The 17273-nt window shown below is 55.2% G+C and overlaps 1 protein-coding gene across 6 annotated transcripts in view; it reads left to right on the top strand.

Moving 5' to 3' along the window:
- The window catches only part of MGLL (monoglyceride lipase), a 252960-nt gene extending 236654 nt beyond the window's left edge, over positions 1–16306 (top strand). For all 6 annotated transcript variants that reach the window (XM_086697289.1, XM_086697290.1, XM_086697286.1 and 3 more), the window contains 2 exons: positions 9685–9900; positions 13205–16306. In XM_086697289.1, the coding sequence (XP_086553415.1) occupies positions 9685–9900; positions 13205–13330 (342 nt within the window). In that variant the 3' untranslated portion in view covers positions 13331–16306. The remainder of the gene's footprint in view (positions 1–9684; positions 9901–13204) is intronic.
- Positions 16307–17273: the final 967 nt, after the last annotated feature.

Here is a 17273-nt window from a genome sequence, read left to right as displayed (position 1 = left end):
CCAGGACACAGCCTCCCACAGAAATCCCCTCTGAGAACCGGTTATTAACTTTCCAGTGTGCCCAGTTTGGTCAGCCAGTTTTATTTTGTGACTCTCCATCACTCCTAGCTTACATTCCCCACAGACAACTTGTCTATTTGAAGCAGCTAAGAATTTACTGGTGCCTTAAAAAAAAAAACCACAAGAGGCCATTAGAATGTCTTTTGTCATGTCTAGCTCCATATGGGGGCAGCCAGCACGGAGCACGACGATGTGACTACCTTGGTCTTATGCCCTGCCCACGAGGGGTCCGCTGACCTGCCCCCTGCCCCCTCGCATGTTTCTTGCTCACAGCCCTCCTCCCGCTGCGGACTCTCGCAGCCCTGAGCACACAAGCCGGCGGACTTCCTGAAGCCGGTGGACTCTCCAGACTGTCAGGGGTCGTCACAGCTGCCAGCCAGACCCGAGACCTTGACGCGTTCTCCCTGCCCTGCAGCGTCACATCATCCAAGAAGAAAAAAGCCACCAGCTTGGCTGGGTTCCCATGGGAATACCACCTGGGCCAAATGCGCTCAAAGACACCATCGGTCACCTCAAAGCCACCCGGGAGCTAGGATTTGGACCCCCATTTACAGGACGATCAGAGGCAGCCGACTTGCCAAGCCTTGGCGTAAGCGGCCGATCCAGACACCAGCCCCAAACGGGGACTCTGCCCACCAGCGTCTTCCTGCTCCAAGCCTACCCAAGGGACGTGTGTCTCCTACTGGCAAAGGGAAACCAAAGAACCTGAAAACTGGGATTGTGGGGAAAGGAGCTTTCTCCTCCGATTTTAATTATGGAGAATTTCAAACCTACAGGAAAGTGGACAATAACAGCACAACACAGTCCCACGTACGCTTCCCCGTGATTCACCAAATGGGAAATGTTACGCCATACTTTTTTCATCTGTGCTTACATATGGAAACAGCAATATGGATGTGTAGCTTAAGTCTTTTCCAATTTATTGCGGTAATATACACGGAAGATAAAACCTACCATCTTTTTTTTTTCAATATATGAAATTCATTGTCCAATTGGTTTCCATACAACACCCAGTGCTCATCCCAAAAGGTGCCCTCCTCAATACCCATCACCCACCCTCCCCTCCCTCCCACCCCCCATCAACCCTCAGTTTGTTCTCAGTTTTTAAGAGTCTCTTATGCTTTGGCTCTCTTCCACTCTAACCTCTTTTTTTTTTTTTCCTTCCCCTCCCCCATGGGTTTCTGTTAAGTTTCTCAGGATCCACATAAGAGTGAAACCATATGGTATCTATCTTTCTCTGTATGGCTTATTTCACTTAGCATCACACTCTCCAGTTCCATCCACGTTGCTACAAAGGGCCATATTTCATTCTTTCTCATTGCCACGTAGTACTCCATTAATAAACCACAATTTCTTGATCCATTCATCAGTTGATGGACATTTAGGCTCTTTCCATAATTTGGCTGTTGTTGAGAGTGCTGCTATAAACATTGGGGTACAAGTGCCCCTATGCATCAGTACTCCTGTATCCCTTGGGTAAATTCCTAGCAGTGCTACTGCTGGGTCATAGGGTAGGTCTATTTTTAATTTTTTGAGGAACCTCCACACTGTTTTCCAGAGTGGCTGCACCAATTTGCATTCCCACCAACAGTGCAAGAGGGTTCCCGTTTCTTCACATCCTCTCCAACATCTATATCTCCTGACTTGTTCATTTTGGCCACTCTGACTGGCGTGAGGTGATATCTGAGTGTGGTTTTGATTTGTATTTCCCTGATGAGGAGCGATGTTGAGCATCTTTTCATGTGCCTGTTGGCCATCCGGATGTCTTCTTTAGAGAAGTGTCTATTCATGTTTTCTGCCCATTTCTTCGCTGGGTTATTTGTTTTTCGGGTGTGGAGTTTGGTGAGCTCTTTATAGATTTTGGATACTAGCCCTTTGTCCGATATGTCACTTGCAAATGTCTTTTCCCATTCCGTTGATTGCCTTTTAGTTTTGTTGGTTGTTTCCTTTGCTGCGCAGAAGCTTTTGATCTTCATAAGATCCCAGTAATTCATTTTTTAAAACCTACCATCTTAACCATTTTTAAATGTAGGGCTTGGTGGCCTTAAGCACGCTCACCGCGTTGCACAGTCGTCCCCGCCACCCGTCTCCAAAGCTTCTTCATCTGCCCAAACTGAAACTGTGTCCCGACTAAATAATAACGCTCTGCTCCCCGTCGCCTCCAGCCCCTGGCACCCAGCGTCCCCCTTTCTGTCACTATGAATTGGACTCTTCTAGGGACCTCATACGAGTGTGATCATACAGTATTTGTCCTTTTGTAACCGTCTCGTTTCACTGACCCGTGTCCTCAAGGCTCATCCCTGTTGCAGCCTGTGTCAGACTTTCCTTCCTTTAGAAGGCTGGATGCTATTCCATGGCATGGATAGACCACATTTTGTTCATGCATCCATCTGTCAACGGACACCCAGGCTGCGTCTACCTCTTGGCTGTTGTGAATGAGACTGCTGTGAACATGCGTGTGCAACTATCTCTTCAAGACCCTGCTTTTGGTACTTTTGGGTTTACACCCAAAAGGGTTTGCATTTCTCTAATGACCAGTGGTGCTGAGCACCTTTTCATGCGTTTACTGGCCATTTGTCTATCTTCCTGGGAGAAGTGTCCATTCACGTTACTTTTTCCATTTTTTCAATCAGATGTTTTGGGTGGCATTGTTGTTGCATCGCGGGAGCTCTTTGTATATTCTAGCCATGAACCGTTTGTCACTATGTGATTTGCAAGTGTATTCTCCCATTCTGTGGGTTGCCTTTCTATGTTGACAGTGTTCTTTGATGCACAAAAGGTTTTCATTTTGATGTAGTCCAAATTCCCTAGTTTTTTCTTTCGTTGCCTGTGCATCTGGCGTCATGTTCAAGAAGTCGTCGCCCAACCCAGGGTGGTGAAGTAGGTACATTGTTTTGGCTGAACCATTTGAAAGTTAAGTTGCAGGCACGGGGACCCTAAACTCCTCAATACTTCAGTGTGTGTTGCCCAAGAGGAAGGAACCAGAATGAGGACATTCACACATGGCCCCATGCCGTCGTCACGCTTTGGAAAAGTGTCAGTAATTCCCTGTCTTCCTTCTCTATCTAATCTGCATTTTGGTTTCCTTAGTTGCCACCAACTTTTTAAGACTTGCGGTGACGGGATCTTGCTGTTTGTGACCTGCTGTGACGGAGGTGGTCCTGTAAGATCCCTGTAATTCTTTCTTGTTTCTCTCACTTCGTATTCAATCCCTGAGCCTGTGAAAAGGTGGCTGTGGCCAATGTGACTGCGTGGAGAGTACAGCGGCCGCTTTTCCCCTTCTTTTGGTGACCACTCAGGAGCCGTGTCTGGGTTCGGGGTCACAACTCAGGGAGCTCCACTCTGAAGGAGCCGGCAGCGTTGCCTGTCTGATTGTGAAGATCCTCGGCCCTCCAGAAGGAAGCCCCGGAACCTTGTGCTGGGTTTTTGCAATGTTCAGTGATGCTCAGTAATTCATACGCTCTTGATTCAGCGGTAACTCATACTTGTAGGCTAATCCTGATTCATCCCATGTCTATCCAGAATGGAACCACAGTGGCCTTATTTCTGATGGTTCTTGTCTGGCTCCAGAATTTCAGCCACCAAGGTTGGGCACGTCCTCCAACAGCCATAGCAGTGACTCGGGCCTCCTGACTTGCCTTCAGTCAGCCGAGTTGGGGGGACTTTGTGCCGCATCAGGCAAGACCCTCATCTCCCCTCTGCCGTCCTGCAGGTGGCACGTTACACCAACAGGATTTCATGGAAGCCCCGCTTCGGGCCAGGCCCGGAAATACCCGATGAGCCACCCTGTCTTCTGGGGTCACGGCCACAGGGCAGAAAGGTGGTTCTGGAGAAGGACAAAGAGGCAGGCAGCAGGCTCGGTGGGGAGAGTCCGGACCCAGATCCCCGACTCTGTCTCCTCCTTTGTGCCACAACACGACCTTGGAAACCACACGGTGCCACTGATCCACCTTGGAGTGGGGTGGCAGGGGGGGGTGGGTTTGGCCGCAGCCTGGTGCCGTGTAGACACCATGCCGATGGGAGCTGTTGTTATCACATCAGCGAAAGTTGTGTCAAAGATACAGGAGCCCTGGAGGGAGCCTGGAGGGAAGCTCCAACAGTGCCTGGGCGCCTGTCAGTGGGAGGAAACATGTGAACTGGCCCTGAAGAGGGGCCCAGGGTTTGCCAGCAGACAAGAAGAGGGGCATGGGAAGGGGGATTCTGGAAACTGGAAATGTCAGGGGCAGCCCCAGGCTGTAGGTACAGAGGATGCCTGCCCGGAGGAAGGACAGGAACAGTGATGGCTCACAGTGCCCCCAGGGAGGGAGGCCTCCCGGAGCAAGGGGCAGTGAGCTGAGTGTGGGAAGAGAGGAGAAACTCTACAGGCATCCTGGCCCCAGGGACAGCTGGACAAGGCTCAACAAGAGAGGGCACACGGAGAGGGGAGCTTGCATTGGCCGCGCCAGGCAAGCCTGCTTTCAGCGGGCCATGTCTTCGGTTCAGGCCGATTCCTATGCTGAGTTCTCGTTCGCCCTGAGGATATCCCATGAACCTGGCACTCATGAGAGCTGGCCTTCGTTGGGGGCAGGGGGCACTCCTCTCCGGTGCCCAGCCCTTCTTTGTGACATGAAGCCTCTGAGCCTGGTGTCGTTCCAGCTGTGAACAGCCCCTCTGCCAGCTGTGGGCCAGCGAGCCCGCTGCGGAGTTTCCCAGCTGCCGCTCAGTGTGCACCAGACCCCCAGAGCCTGAGTGCTGCTTCTCAGGCTGGCTTAGAGGAAGCCTCACTCATCCATCCATCCATCCATCCATCCATCCATCCATCCATCCAGTGTCTACCAAGGGCCTCCCAGGGCCGGCCCCAAGGGCTGATGCTTGACTGCCGAGCCAGGTGCACGAACACCGGACTGCAGACCCCGGTGCGCGTGGGACTGGTAGAGGGCCCCTAGCTTGAGAGCCTGGGGAGCCTGATGGAGTGAGGCCTGACCTGAGGCCCAAAAGCGGAACAGACCCTCAAGGAGACAAAGAGCATCCGGCTGGGAAAACACTTGAGACAGGAGATGCAAGCCAACATGCGTAGGACAGGATTTTCCCTCATCCAACTCTCTCCACAACAAATTGCCTCTCCTGCCATTCAAGGCAAAGGTGGGAAATGAAGAGATTGTCTCTGCAAAGGCCTGCCGGTTCGTTTTAGGGTCCCCACAGTTTCATAGCAATCCTTTGGGCAGAGTTGCTACGCACTCTCTCTCCAGTATGCCAGAGAAGGTGAGCTGATTTTCCTGTGAAGGAAATAGATGGATTAACAGAGACCTAAAGAATGGAGGAAGGAGGTGGGAGTCCCAGGATGGGTGGGCTAAAGCTCAGGTGGAAGCATGAGGCTTCCAGAGGAAAAGGAAGGGATTCGAGGGAAAGAGGGTGAAAAAGCTCCAGCTGTAGACACATCTGTAGGTACCTGAGGGGAAGCCAGGCCTGCTGGGCTGTATTTGTCTGTCACCTGTGTGTCTGTGCCCAGAGGGCACCCCCTTGCCCTTTGGCAGTCCGCGAAGGATCACCTCGTTATCCGTCAGGCCCAGACGTTTCTGGTCCTCACCAGGGACCCAGCCCTTTCTTTTCTGGAAGGGCCACCTCCACAGCTCCTGGCCATCTAAGTGCACAAGACCCACCTTTCCTTTCTCTTCTCTAGACAGGTAGCATAGCCTGGTGAGTGGTTCAGAATGCTAATGTGGAGCCCACCTGCCTACCTTCTTATCCTGGCTCTGCCCCTTAATTACTGTGTAACTTTGGGTGAGTCACACAGCCTCTCTGAGCTTCAGGCTCCTCACAGATAGAAGAATAATACCAGTCCCTACAGAGGTTTCCTGAGAAGTTTCGATGAACAAATACAAGTAAAGCACTTCATGTAGCACCCGGTACAGAGTTAAGGGCTCCGTGTGTTAGTTATTTTTAGTATTATTCTAATTAAAAATGTAATTTTGCATTCCATCACAGAGCAGGTTTTCAAAAAAATAGGTCAAGAGCTTTGACTGGTGGGGTGGGGCCTAGATTTTGCTCAACCAAAGGTTCAAGAAAACTCCCAGCTGTGGATTGCAGCTATATTTACTGTGCTCTGGGGCAAAGTCTCTTCCCACAGAGAGACCTTGTGCGGAAGTCAGGAGCCCCAGTTGGCATGTTCCTGGCTGTCCAGTTCAACCTTTCTGATGGCCCTGAGAGCCTCAGAAAACCGTGAAGTACTTGACGATTGCTAAAACACACACAGGAGGCCAGGAACATATTCACAGCTTATGAAACTTACAACCCAAAAGGAATTTCAAGGTCCTCCCTGTGGGGAGACTGAAGCCCAGGAAGGAGAAGGGCCTCGCCCAAGGTCACACAGCTAGGAGACGTCAGGGCTGAGTGGCCCTCACTCCTCTGGTCTTTCTTATATTGGTCAGTCAACTACCCCAACCAAGAAGAAGGACTTCAAGTCTCAGCGAGTGGAGGTGTCCCCAGAAGTCAGTCATCTGCAACAAAAATTCAGTCACTTGGACTCAGATCCACAGCTTCTGGCTGGTAGGTCCCCAGCGGACACCGTCCTCCACTGGCAGGACCAGCTGTGGTCCAACAAATGGAGGGAGCTGGGCGTGAGAGATAGTACCAAAGACTGGATCTTTGTTATGTGTTTTTAATCAGACTTTTTATTTGAAGATAACTGTGATTCACACAGACTTGTGACGGATAAAACAGAGGGATCCCATGTACCCTTCCTCAGTTCCCCCAGTGATGACATCTTGCAAATCTGTAGGACAGTAACTCAACCAGCATACTGACACTGATACAGTCGAGCCCCAGAATCCCTCCACGTCCGCTTCCCTCCCACCTCATCCCTCCCGAACCACTAATCCGTTCTCTCATTTTTGTCATTTCGAGAACGTCGTGGAAATGGAATCATACATCTTTTGGGACTGACCTTGTGGTCTCCGGTTTTGAACGGGCTAGTTCTGCAGACCTGTGCTCCGGGCTCGGACCCGGCCGAGGAGGGAGAGCCCTGTCCATTCCTTCCTGGGGATGATAGGACACATTGCTACCCCCAAAGGAGGACTTTGGGCAGATTTAGATCTCAAGCTCTCAGAAAACAAAGGCTGCCATGACTGGGCCAGAATGGTTACTTGGAGGCAGGGTTGGGCCCTCTGAGCCTCAGCTTTCCACATGGCCCTCCTCTTCCTTCTTGGTCCCAGTTCCCCTCTGCCACTCGCCTTCCACCCTGGCCATGGTTTATACCAGGGCCTGCCCTTTCCCCAACACATCTGGTATGTCCTTCCCCAGACCCGTAATAGATCATTGTGTAAACAGGGCCTACGTGATCCAGACGTGGAAAAAGGAAGCCAAGAGCCAAGAGCAGGAAGCCACTTGATTGTCAGAGCAATTAAACCCAGGAGCAAACTCCTCAAGGGCCTTCACGTGCCCAGGGTGATCTGGGTCAGCAGGGCAAAGTGTCAGGCCGCTTCAGGAGGGGGGTGGTCTAGCGGGCTCGGGCCCTGTACTCTCCCAAGGACACAACCAGGGCCCTAGCAGCGTGGAATGGAGTGCTGTCAACCCGGGGCCCACCAGCCTGCCCAGACCAGACCACAACAACAGGGTGTAACAGGAGAGAGGCTTGTTTCCCTGCACAGTGACTTCTCAGGGCTAACGGCATCCATTTTTTCTCGCTGTTTCCAAGGGGCAGCCCTTGTCCCTGTGGCGTCACCTGTCTCTGTACTCCACCCGTGTCTGCCCTGGCAGGTGGGAGGGGCAAGGGTAGGATAAGCCTTTCCTTGACCAGAAAGCGCACACTCCCTCCCTATTGGACAGAATCTGGTCACGTGACCATGCGGTTACAAGGGAGGCTGGGAAATGTGGTCTTTATTCTGGGTGGTAGTGTTCCAAACTGCGCATCCAGGGCTCTATAGGAGAAAACAGGAATTGGGTAACTCGTGACAGCCACCTCCTCTGCAAAACAGGGGTAATGAGAGCCATTCCTCATGCAGTGTGTTTACGAAGGTCATGAAGGTTGAATGGGTTGAACGCTCAGGGCCAAACTCGCAGCAGAGTTCAGGAATGAATGTTGGCTACCCTCATTTCTTTTTTCCAAACGAGATCCTGCTCGTGATACCCCGGCCCCACGCTGAGCACAAAGTATGTGTCCGGTCAGAGGTGCTGCAGTTGCCTTTGTATTTGTTGGCATCAGTTTACGACAGACTTTAAGCCCAGGCCTCTCTGGGGGGCCCCACAGCCCTCTCCCCAAACACGCCTCCATGCAGACCCCGAATGCTCTCCCGCTGTGGCCATGCGGTCAAGCCAGAAACTGCCTGTGCCCTGTCCTGGCCAGTCTCTCATCCTCTCAGCCCCCAAGCAGATGGCCTGGCCCTGCAGGAGTCAACACCAGCTCAGCTGCAGGAAGTGGTTAATCCATCTCGCGTGGCTTTTCACAAATGGTCTGGTGTGCCATGCTCGGTCCCCAGCATGGGATCACTCCAGGGATGGCAGGGGCGACCCGAGACAGCCTGTCCCTTCTTGGCCCAGATCCAGGATTCTGGCGGAGGCCCTGTAGGGGGTGGTGAAGAAGGGGAGATGTAGCCCCCACACCTGGAGGGTCAGAGTCAGAGCTCAGTGGATTCTCTGGTGGCCTCACGAGCATCTCTTCCCGGAAGCTTCATCCCTGTGGCTTCTCTGCTCCCTCACCCAGTCCTGACACCACAGGGCACTTCTCCAACTGGCTAAGTACCCACTGGCAAGGATGAGGAAACTGAGCGGAGGGGCGTTGTGGTCTCACACCTTCCCATATGGGCCTCAGAGAGTTCTAGAAACTTGTTACCCAGATTCTGTGGGGCAGATGCCCCACCTCGGGCCAGAGTGAGCAGGCACCCTCAGAGGCAGAGGAGTCCAGCCAGAAGGTAGGGAGAGCAGGACAGGGTGCCAGGGCAGCCCCACCAACGCCTGGGTGGACCTCCACGTCAGACCCGCCTCTAGGCACATCCCGTGAAGGGGCAGATACGGCTGAGGGTGCAGGTGTGGTGACAGGCTCCTTGTCAGGGTGGCGGGCAACCTCTGCGGCCCAGACCTGCCCCGGGCCTTGCTTCTCCCGAAGTTGAGGGGGCAGTGCCCTGCCAAGGGCCTTCGGCACCCCTCGCAGCAGCCCCAGGCCTTCCAGCAGAGCCCCTCCTACCCCCGCACTCAGCGTGTGCTCCTCACCCATGCCCACCAGGCAGACAGAATTCCAGGTGGGCAGACTTAGAGAAAACAGAATCCACGCAGATCAACGCCAAAACCTCTTCAGAGCTACTCCTGACTGAAATCATCAAAGCAAACGATATGATGCTGCTTACATCTTTTTGGTGACAAATCGATGCCTGAAAGTGTCCATGGGCACGGGTATGAGAGCGGCATGCAGCGGAGCCTGGAAGGAGGGGTGCCAAAAGTAGTGCAGGTCGGCCTTCTGGAAGGGCTGGCCCTGCTCCTGGCTCTCGCTCGGCACCCACAGCCCAGAGGAGCAGACGTGACCTGAATCAGCCGTTCAGGCCAGAGCAGGAGGAAAGCTCCCAGGAAACAGGTCCGGGCCTCTGGACTGGAAGCCCCCTGCCCAACATTTCATGGATCTCTCTCTCTCTCTCTCTCTCTCTCTCTCTCCTGCAGGTCGACATTTATAATGCAGACCCCCTCATCTGCCGGGCGGGACTGAAGGTGTGCTTCGGCAACCAGCTGCTCAATGCCGTCACGCGGGTGGAGCGGGCCCTCCCCAAGCTGACCTTGCCCTTCCTGCTGCTCCAGGGCTCTGCCGACCGCCTTTGTGACAGCAAAGGGGCCTACCTGGTCATGGAGTCCTCCAAGAGCCAGGACAAGACACTCAAGGTGAGCAGCTGCCCCCCACGTCCCCAAGACAGAGGGAAGGTGGCGTCCCTTGGGCCCCCCCGGGGGAACAAGTACCAGGGATGCCAGGCATCTATTAATTCTGAGCAAGTGCACAAGCCATGAGCTGATTGTTCACATGAACGAGCTTGAGAGGAAGAAGGAGAGAGCACTGAGTTGTCGCAGTCAAGAAGAGGACCGCAACCGGGCATGGAGCAGAAAGAGGTCTCCCGAGAGAATGCCCTCGGCTTGGCCGCGACCGAGGGCCAAGGGCGTGTGTTCTGCCTGGCCTCCCTATGTGTTGGCCTTACGCACCAGCAGCAACAGCCTCAGCCTGGCTGCCGCCCCCGGGGGCTCTGGGCGCAAAGGTGCAGGGGGCCTGGTGGGATCTGGTCTGCAAGGGAACCCTCAAGAGCAGAGGGGACAGCACCTGTGGTGTAGCCACGTGGCACATCACACCCGATAGACCGCAACGGACTAACTCAGAGCAACTTTCAAGATGGCAGATGTAGTTGTGGGGTTGAGAGGGGCCCATTTTGTTTGCCTGATGGAACCGGGCAGAGCCCCAAGTGGAGGAACACCTACTGTATACCCATCAAGCGACAGCTGACCCTGAAGGTGGCGCTCTGCGGCTGGTTAGGCAGACACACCCCTAGGGTGCAGCGCATTCCCCAACAGACGTGTCCTTGACCGTGCCACCACAGCCTGAGCAATCGAGTGCAGGGGCCCTGCGTCCAGGGCCATTTCTTGCTCAGTGTAAGGAGAGCAGGCAAAGTCACACAGAGTCTACACCTACTGAGTGGCGGAGTCGGAATTCGAACTCAGGTCCTCTGACAGAGCCCCTGCCGCTCTCCACCCCACACCTCGCTAACAAAGACGCTTCCATCCCTGCCAACCATCAAGTGCTCCCCTTGCAGCAGTACGAAGAGCAGACCCCGGCCCACACCAAACACCAGATGCAGACTTGTGGATGAAGACCAAGAAGGAGAGCGGGGAGAGGAAAGCTGGCTGTGTTAGTGCCAGAGGGCATGAAAACTCCGGTGGACCTGGCAGCCTGGGTGGGAGCCTCCCGTGTGGCACACCCCAGCCCCAAGAAGACCAGTTATGCATTCACCCCCCTCTCATCCGTGTCTTCTTTAATTCACATACTCATTGGGCACCTACTCTGTGCCAGGCCCGGGGTCCAGACAGGCAGAGTCCGACTCCCATGTGGCCCCCGTCCTAGCCAGGTGAGCGCTAAGCAGAAACGCGACCAGGATGATGATGCAGGGGGTCGGTGCCAGGGGTGGGCTGGCCGACCAGAGGGACGGTGAAGCCCCTGCTTCAGATGGGGCGCACAGGGAGAGTGGTGGAAGAATGTTCTAGAACGAGGGACAGCACACCAAGACCCCAGGTTGGAAAGGTCAGGCTGTGTGCAAGCAGCCAGCAGGGGGCGGTGTGAGCCGAGCAAGGGAGTGGTGGCCCGCGTGCCCAGAGTCGGGACTTTTTCTCTGGGTTGCATGAAGATTCACCTGAGCATCTGGAGCTGGAGAGTGACATGTGCTCATTTCAGTTCTCCAGGAGTCCTCACAGCTGCCACGTGGAGGCAAGACTGGAGGCCAGAGACAGGCTGGGAGGGAGCAGGGCAAGCCCTGGGCTGTGGGCTTGCACCAGGGAGGAGACGCGGCTCCCAGTTGTGAGACACTGGGACAGAGGTGTGGGGAATATCCAGAATTCCATTTTGAGCCACCTGTTAGAGGGTCCCGTTAGAAATTCGGAAAAAGAAAGGAAAGCAGGGTCTCCAAAAGGTGCTCACCACCCGTGCTCATGGGGGCATTCTTCACCACAGCCAAGCAGTAGAAGCAACCCAGACGTCCATCGATGGATGAGTGGATACATCAAATGTGGTCTAGACCAGTGATGGAATATAATTCAGCCTTAAAAAGGAAGGCAGTTCTGACTCATGCTACAACATGATGAACCTTGGGGACATTATGCTCAGTGAAATTAGCCAATTGCAGAAGCAGAAACACCGTATGATTCCACTTGCGTGAAGCATCTAAAGGAGTCAAAAACCGTAGAAATAGAAAGTAGAATGGTGGTTGCCCAGAGCCGGGGGAAGGAGGAGAGGGAATTTAACAGGAGTTTCAGTTTCGCAAGGTGAAAAAGTTCTAGAGATCTGTTGCACAACCGTGTGAAAATACTTAACACTCCTGAGCTGTACACTTAAAAATGATGAAGGTGGTAAATTTTATGTGATCTTTTTTGTTTTTTTTTTTACCACGGTTGAAAAAAAAAAAAAAAAAGAAATTTGGAGATGCCTATTGGCAGTCCTACAAATAGGCAGTCAGATATACGCATCTAGAGTTCAGAGAGAGATCTGGCTGGAGATTTAATTCCTGAGTCACCAGCACAGGAGTGGTTTTAAAACCACGAGACCGGACAGGGTTACTCCAGGGAAGGACAAGGAGACCTACGGCCACGCCCATGGGCCCTGCTAGCATGCAAAGGTCAGCAGGGCCGTGGGTACAGCCTAGACTGAGAAGGGGCTGGTGGCAAGACAGGAAGAAGACCGTGAGGGCGGAAAGCCGTGCAAACCACAAGAGGAGAGTGTTTCTAGAGAGTTCACACTGGTCAACTTTTGAATGAGCTGAGAAGTCAGATCACACGAGAGCAAAAAGCGTTTCCTGGCTACTGTGAGGGGAAGGTCATGGGAGGGGGTGCCAAGAACACACGCTGAGGGCTGGTGGGAGTGAAAGTCAGGTTGGAATACGCTGAGCACCAGACAGAAGGCAAGGATGTGTAGACAGTGAGTGGAACTCACCCTTTCGAGATGGAGGCCCAGACGGGTCCATAGCTAGAGAGAGAAGTAGAGTCAAGGGAGGGTGTGCGTAAGGAAAGGCATGCTAGAACATGTTGGGACATTTTATTTTTTTTAATTTTTTTTAATGTTTTTTATTTTTGAAGGAGAGAGAGAGACCGAATGTGAGGGGGGAGGGGTACAGAGAGAGAGGGAGACACAGAATCTGAAATGGGCTCCAGGCTCTGTGCTGTCAGCACAGAGCCCGACGCGGGGCTTGAACCCACGAACCACGAGATCATGACCTAAGTCGAAGTCGGACGCTCAACCAACGGAGCCACCCAGGCGCCCCTAGAACACGTTGGGACATTTTAATTTATTTGAGCTGTCCTCTGATCGAAAGACAACAACAGCATAAAGAGGGGAGTCCTCAGCGCATGGGGAGAGAGCCCGGAGCACCCGCTGGCTCCTCCCTGCCTGTACCTGTCCCTTCCTGTGGCCTTGACTTCCTGTCTCTCCCAATTGCAGATTTACGAAGGTGCCTACCACGTTCTCCACAAAGAGCTTCCAGAAGTAACCAACTCCGTCTTCCACGAAATAAACATGTGGGTCTCCCAAAGGACAGCAGCCGCGGGAAAGCGGTCCCCGCTCTGAGCGAACTGGCTGCGTGACCTGCCCACAGCCGGTGGGTCGGGGAAGTGGGCAGAGGAAGGGCAGAAGCTGGCTTGTCAGATGTGGCTTGCAGGGGGCAGGGGTGGGGATCACAAATCGGAGGGATCCCTGGCACAATTTACTTTAAAACAAGACATCCTTGTCATATATCAGGCTGTCACTGGATCTACATTAAGGGATAGACACTTCATGCACAGAGAAGGGCCACAGGCAAGTTTCCCAGGGAGAGAATGTGCTCAAATGTCCTTAAAACCAAGCGGAGCCTCTGCCCTGCCTCTCCCAGCCCCCACAAGGTTCCCAGGAATCCCTGGTGTTTCCCCGGACACCTGACCGCAATAATCAGAGGAGTCTCCCCTCCTGCCCTCCCCTCCAGCCCCCACCCCAAGACCCTCCCCAGCTGGCCTCGCTCTGTGGCCTTTCTCTGGCCGTGGGACAAGGTGGCAGGCGTCACCTCCCCTGGGCAGTCTCACGTGCCCCCCGAGGCCCAGACAATGCCCAGGACTTCCTTGACATGAGGAGTCACCCATGACCCATGTCAGCTCCTCATCAGCCTGGAGCTGGGCTTTGGGATGGGAGGAGGCTTGCCCTGGAAAGAGAACGTGGTCAGGAATCCCCTCCTTCCTGCCAGGGAGCCTGGCGGGCACCCGCTGAGTGCTTTACATATTCGGGGGCCCGCCTTCCCTCACGTGACTAATTTGACCTGACACTCAGAGAGGGAGTGTATTCAAGATGAAGCATCTAATATATACTGTATATTCTAAAGCAGAGACTCTTTGGGTGGGTGGGTGGGTGGGTGGGTGGGACCGAGGGGGGCTTGAAGCTATGGGAGCCTGATGCCCCCGCACAGGAGGGGGACAGGCTGGCGGGAGGGCCCTGGTTAAGGCGCTAAGGTGCAACCCCCGGAAAGCGGGGCCCTGGAGCGCCAGCAGTGGGCGGTTACGGGCCCATCCCTGGTCCGGACCCACAGCCGCCCTGGGAGCCTCGGTGCTGGCGGCACAGCCACCTCTGGTGGCAGAGCGAGAGAGTCCCGACTCGGTGGCCCTGCCCAGGACTGCAGGCCCCAGAGGCCACAGCGAGGCTGGCCCCGGGCGACCTTTCCCAGCAGAGGGCCCAGCAGCGCCTGACCTGCCCTTCTCAGGTGCCGACCCCCAAAGGCCCGCCCGTGGCCCTCACTCAGCGCCAGCAATAAACGGGGATCACCGCCCACTGCAGAGTACTTTCACTTTCAAGCGGGACTGCTGTTACCTCATGAGGCTCTTCGTCAACCAGGACCCCGGGTGGGGGTGGAACCGTTGGGGGGCACCCACTCGGCCGCAGGGTGCAATCCGGGAGCCCCAAGGCCCCAGACGAGGCGGCTGCTCCCCTGCCAGGCCCTCTGACTTTGGAGACTGGGAGTTGGGGCTCCCACCCCTCTTCCTTCGGCAGTGGGAACCGCTGCCTTTCACCCCCTGTTCTTCTGAGGCTTGGTCTGGGTGTCCGGAGCGGGGCATCCCTCGCGCTCTCCTTCCGGGGGCCCTGACCCCACCACGGCGTAGCCAAGAGCGGGGCACCCTCCTCCGGTGGGCAGACCCCGACCCCCAGCTGAAAGTCATGCTCGCCCGGGGGCCGGGGTTTGTGCTCTCCTGCCCCTCCGGTGGGGGAAGGGCACGGGCAGGGCCCACGTTCCCATGGAGGGAGGCTTTCATTGCCCTGTCTTCCTTCTCTGGCTTCTCTTCGGAGGAGAAAAATGTAAAAAATGCACTGAGAGAGAAGGTCAGCCCTGGCCTGTTCAAGCTGGGCCACTGGTGAGTGTTTCTGCTGCTCAGCGGAGAAGCAGAAACTCCCCCCGCAGACCCCCAAGCCTTGAGACGCCCCTGAACCCAGATCTGGAATTCTTGCCCGGAGCTGTGATAGCGCGGGTCACACAAAGTCCCCACGCCCTCCCATCCCCACGGCCTCTCCGAGAAGTGTGTGCCGGCCAGGCTATTTCCCAAATTAAATATCAGGCACGTGGTTTGACCGGGAATCTTTTGGATGCATGAGTTTATTTATATGAAAGCTCTAACAGAGATTATACGAAAGCTCTAAATCAGTCACATTTGCATATCTGGTTAAAGACTCACCTATATTAGAACAAAGAATTATTTGGAAGCAGGAGTGTCTCCCAATCTAGGAGGGGACGGGGACATTGACAGGCCACCCCACCTGCTGAATAGGAGCAGGGGTGGGAGCTGGACACCAGCTGTGTCTGGAGTCCCACGCGGGGCCACGCCAGTGCCACGTGCCCGCCTGTCCTGGGACAGCTGTGTGAGTCTTGAACTGAGTTCGTGCTCAGTGTTGACGGCTCCATGCTCCATGCTGACATTCGGAACTTCCAAGTCCTGCCTTCGCCACGACGAAGAGCTGGGTCTGGAAGGGAAGGAAGCTGGGTCACACGTGTCCCGGCCTCGAGCAGGTGGGAAGATGGATTCCGGAGATGCGATGGGACGACCTGTCGGGACACTAGGCCCCAGCTCTGTCGTGGATGCAGCACCTTCCCCCTGTAACTCGGAGGTCACGCCGGTCCGTATGGAAATGGGCTTCATGGCTGACAGTCTTTCTGGGAAGAGATGCCACCTGTAAGCAGGAAGAGGGGGACGCTGCTCCTTGGCAGGGAGGGGGGTGGATGGTCTCCGGCCCTCCCATCCAGCTTCTGGGGGGCATGGGGGCTCGCAGTGAGAGCACTGAAGGAGGCCACAAAAACCCGCCTGCTCTGCTCCGCACCCGTGGCAAGGTCCCACGCTACGTTTTCTTTCTTTCACAAATCGCTAACATAACCCATTGGGGTCCCCGTGATTTTCTAAGCAGTTTACCAGTTACTGTCTGTGTTCAGCCGCATCCCTACCTGTGTACCGTTACTGGGGACTCGTGATCAGCTCAGAACTATCAAAGGAACCATGTACACCACAGCTAATCCTAATAAACCGGATGTTTTCTGCATGGTGGTGCCGTCTGTCTGTCTGATCCGAGACTACTCCACTCCCTGTAGGGGGAACAGCAGGCCCTCTGGCAAGGCGGTATTGCCGTCTGGGCTGAGCCGGTCATGTGATTCAAGCCGGCCTGTGGGGCCTTGATTTTCCCTTCTCCGTGCTTGGGGACCCGTGCCGGAGCAGACCACATGCGTGCTTTCTCCCAACTCCGCCGCCGCCCGTCCCAGCTCTGAACTCCCCGGCACGACCCCTCTCAGCTCTCCTGCTCTGCACACCCTCCTCCGCTTCGCGTCTGTCCCCTGGTCAGCTCCGTCTTAGCAGCAGGGCGATGAGCCACTTCCCTCTGGCCCCACTGCTGTCGCCTTCTCCTCCCGCCAGGTGGCGACAGCACCCTTCTCAGGGGGTGGTGCCCTTTCGGTCTTCCCCACACGGTGGCCAGAGGGGGCGCTAGTGAGTCACAGGTGGCCCTTCTGGCTCATAACAGGCCCCGACTTCACCCTCTTCCTCCTGTGTCCACTGCCCCCCCGCCCCCCCCCCCCCCCCGCCCACACACACCAGCTTCCCTTGCTGGCCTTTGTGAGGCCTTTCCTTACCACCTGGTCTAACGCCAGCACACCTACCCTGGCTCCTTCCCGCCTTCCTTCTCCCCAGCACGTTGCCATCTGCCATGATCCGTGTTCTGCTTGACGCCTCGGTAACTGTCCCTCCACCAGACCTGAGCTGCAGGAGGGTGTGTCCTGCATTAGGCCTCTGGTCTCTAGGGGTCCCCGTTAAATACCTGTCCAATGAGGGAGGGAAGGCAGGCTGCAGCAGGCACCTGGGGCTGCCCCCAAAATGACAGAGGGCCACAAACCTGCCAGTCAGTCCAGTGCCTCCCAGCCGTGGGGCAGGAAAAGGGACAATGAGAGCACAGGGGACCAGCCCAGAGGCAGTCCTGCAGGAAAGCAGAAAGAGGAACAGGAGTGGGGTGCACCGGT

The sequence above is a fragment of the Puma concolor genome, chromosome A2 (genome assembly GCF_028749965.1).
Source record: "Puma concolor isolate L17-30 chromosome A2, mPumCon1.1.hap2, whole genome shotgun sequence".
In the NCBI taxonomy this organism is placed as follows: Eukaryota; Metazoa; Chordata; class Mammalia; order Carnivora; family Felidae; genus Puma; species Puma concolor.
Note: the sequence above shows the minus strand (reverse complement) of the source record. Positions and strands in the feature narration are given on the sequence as shown.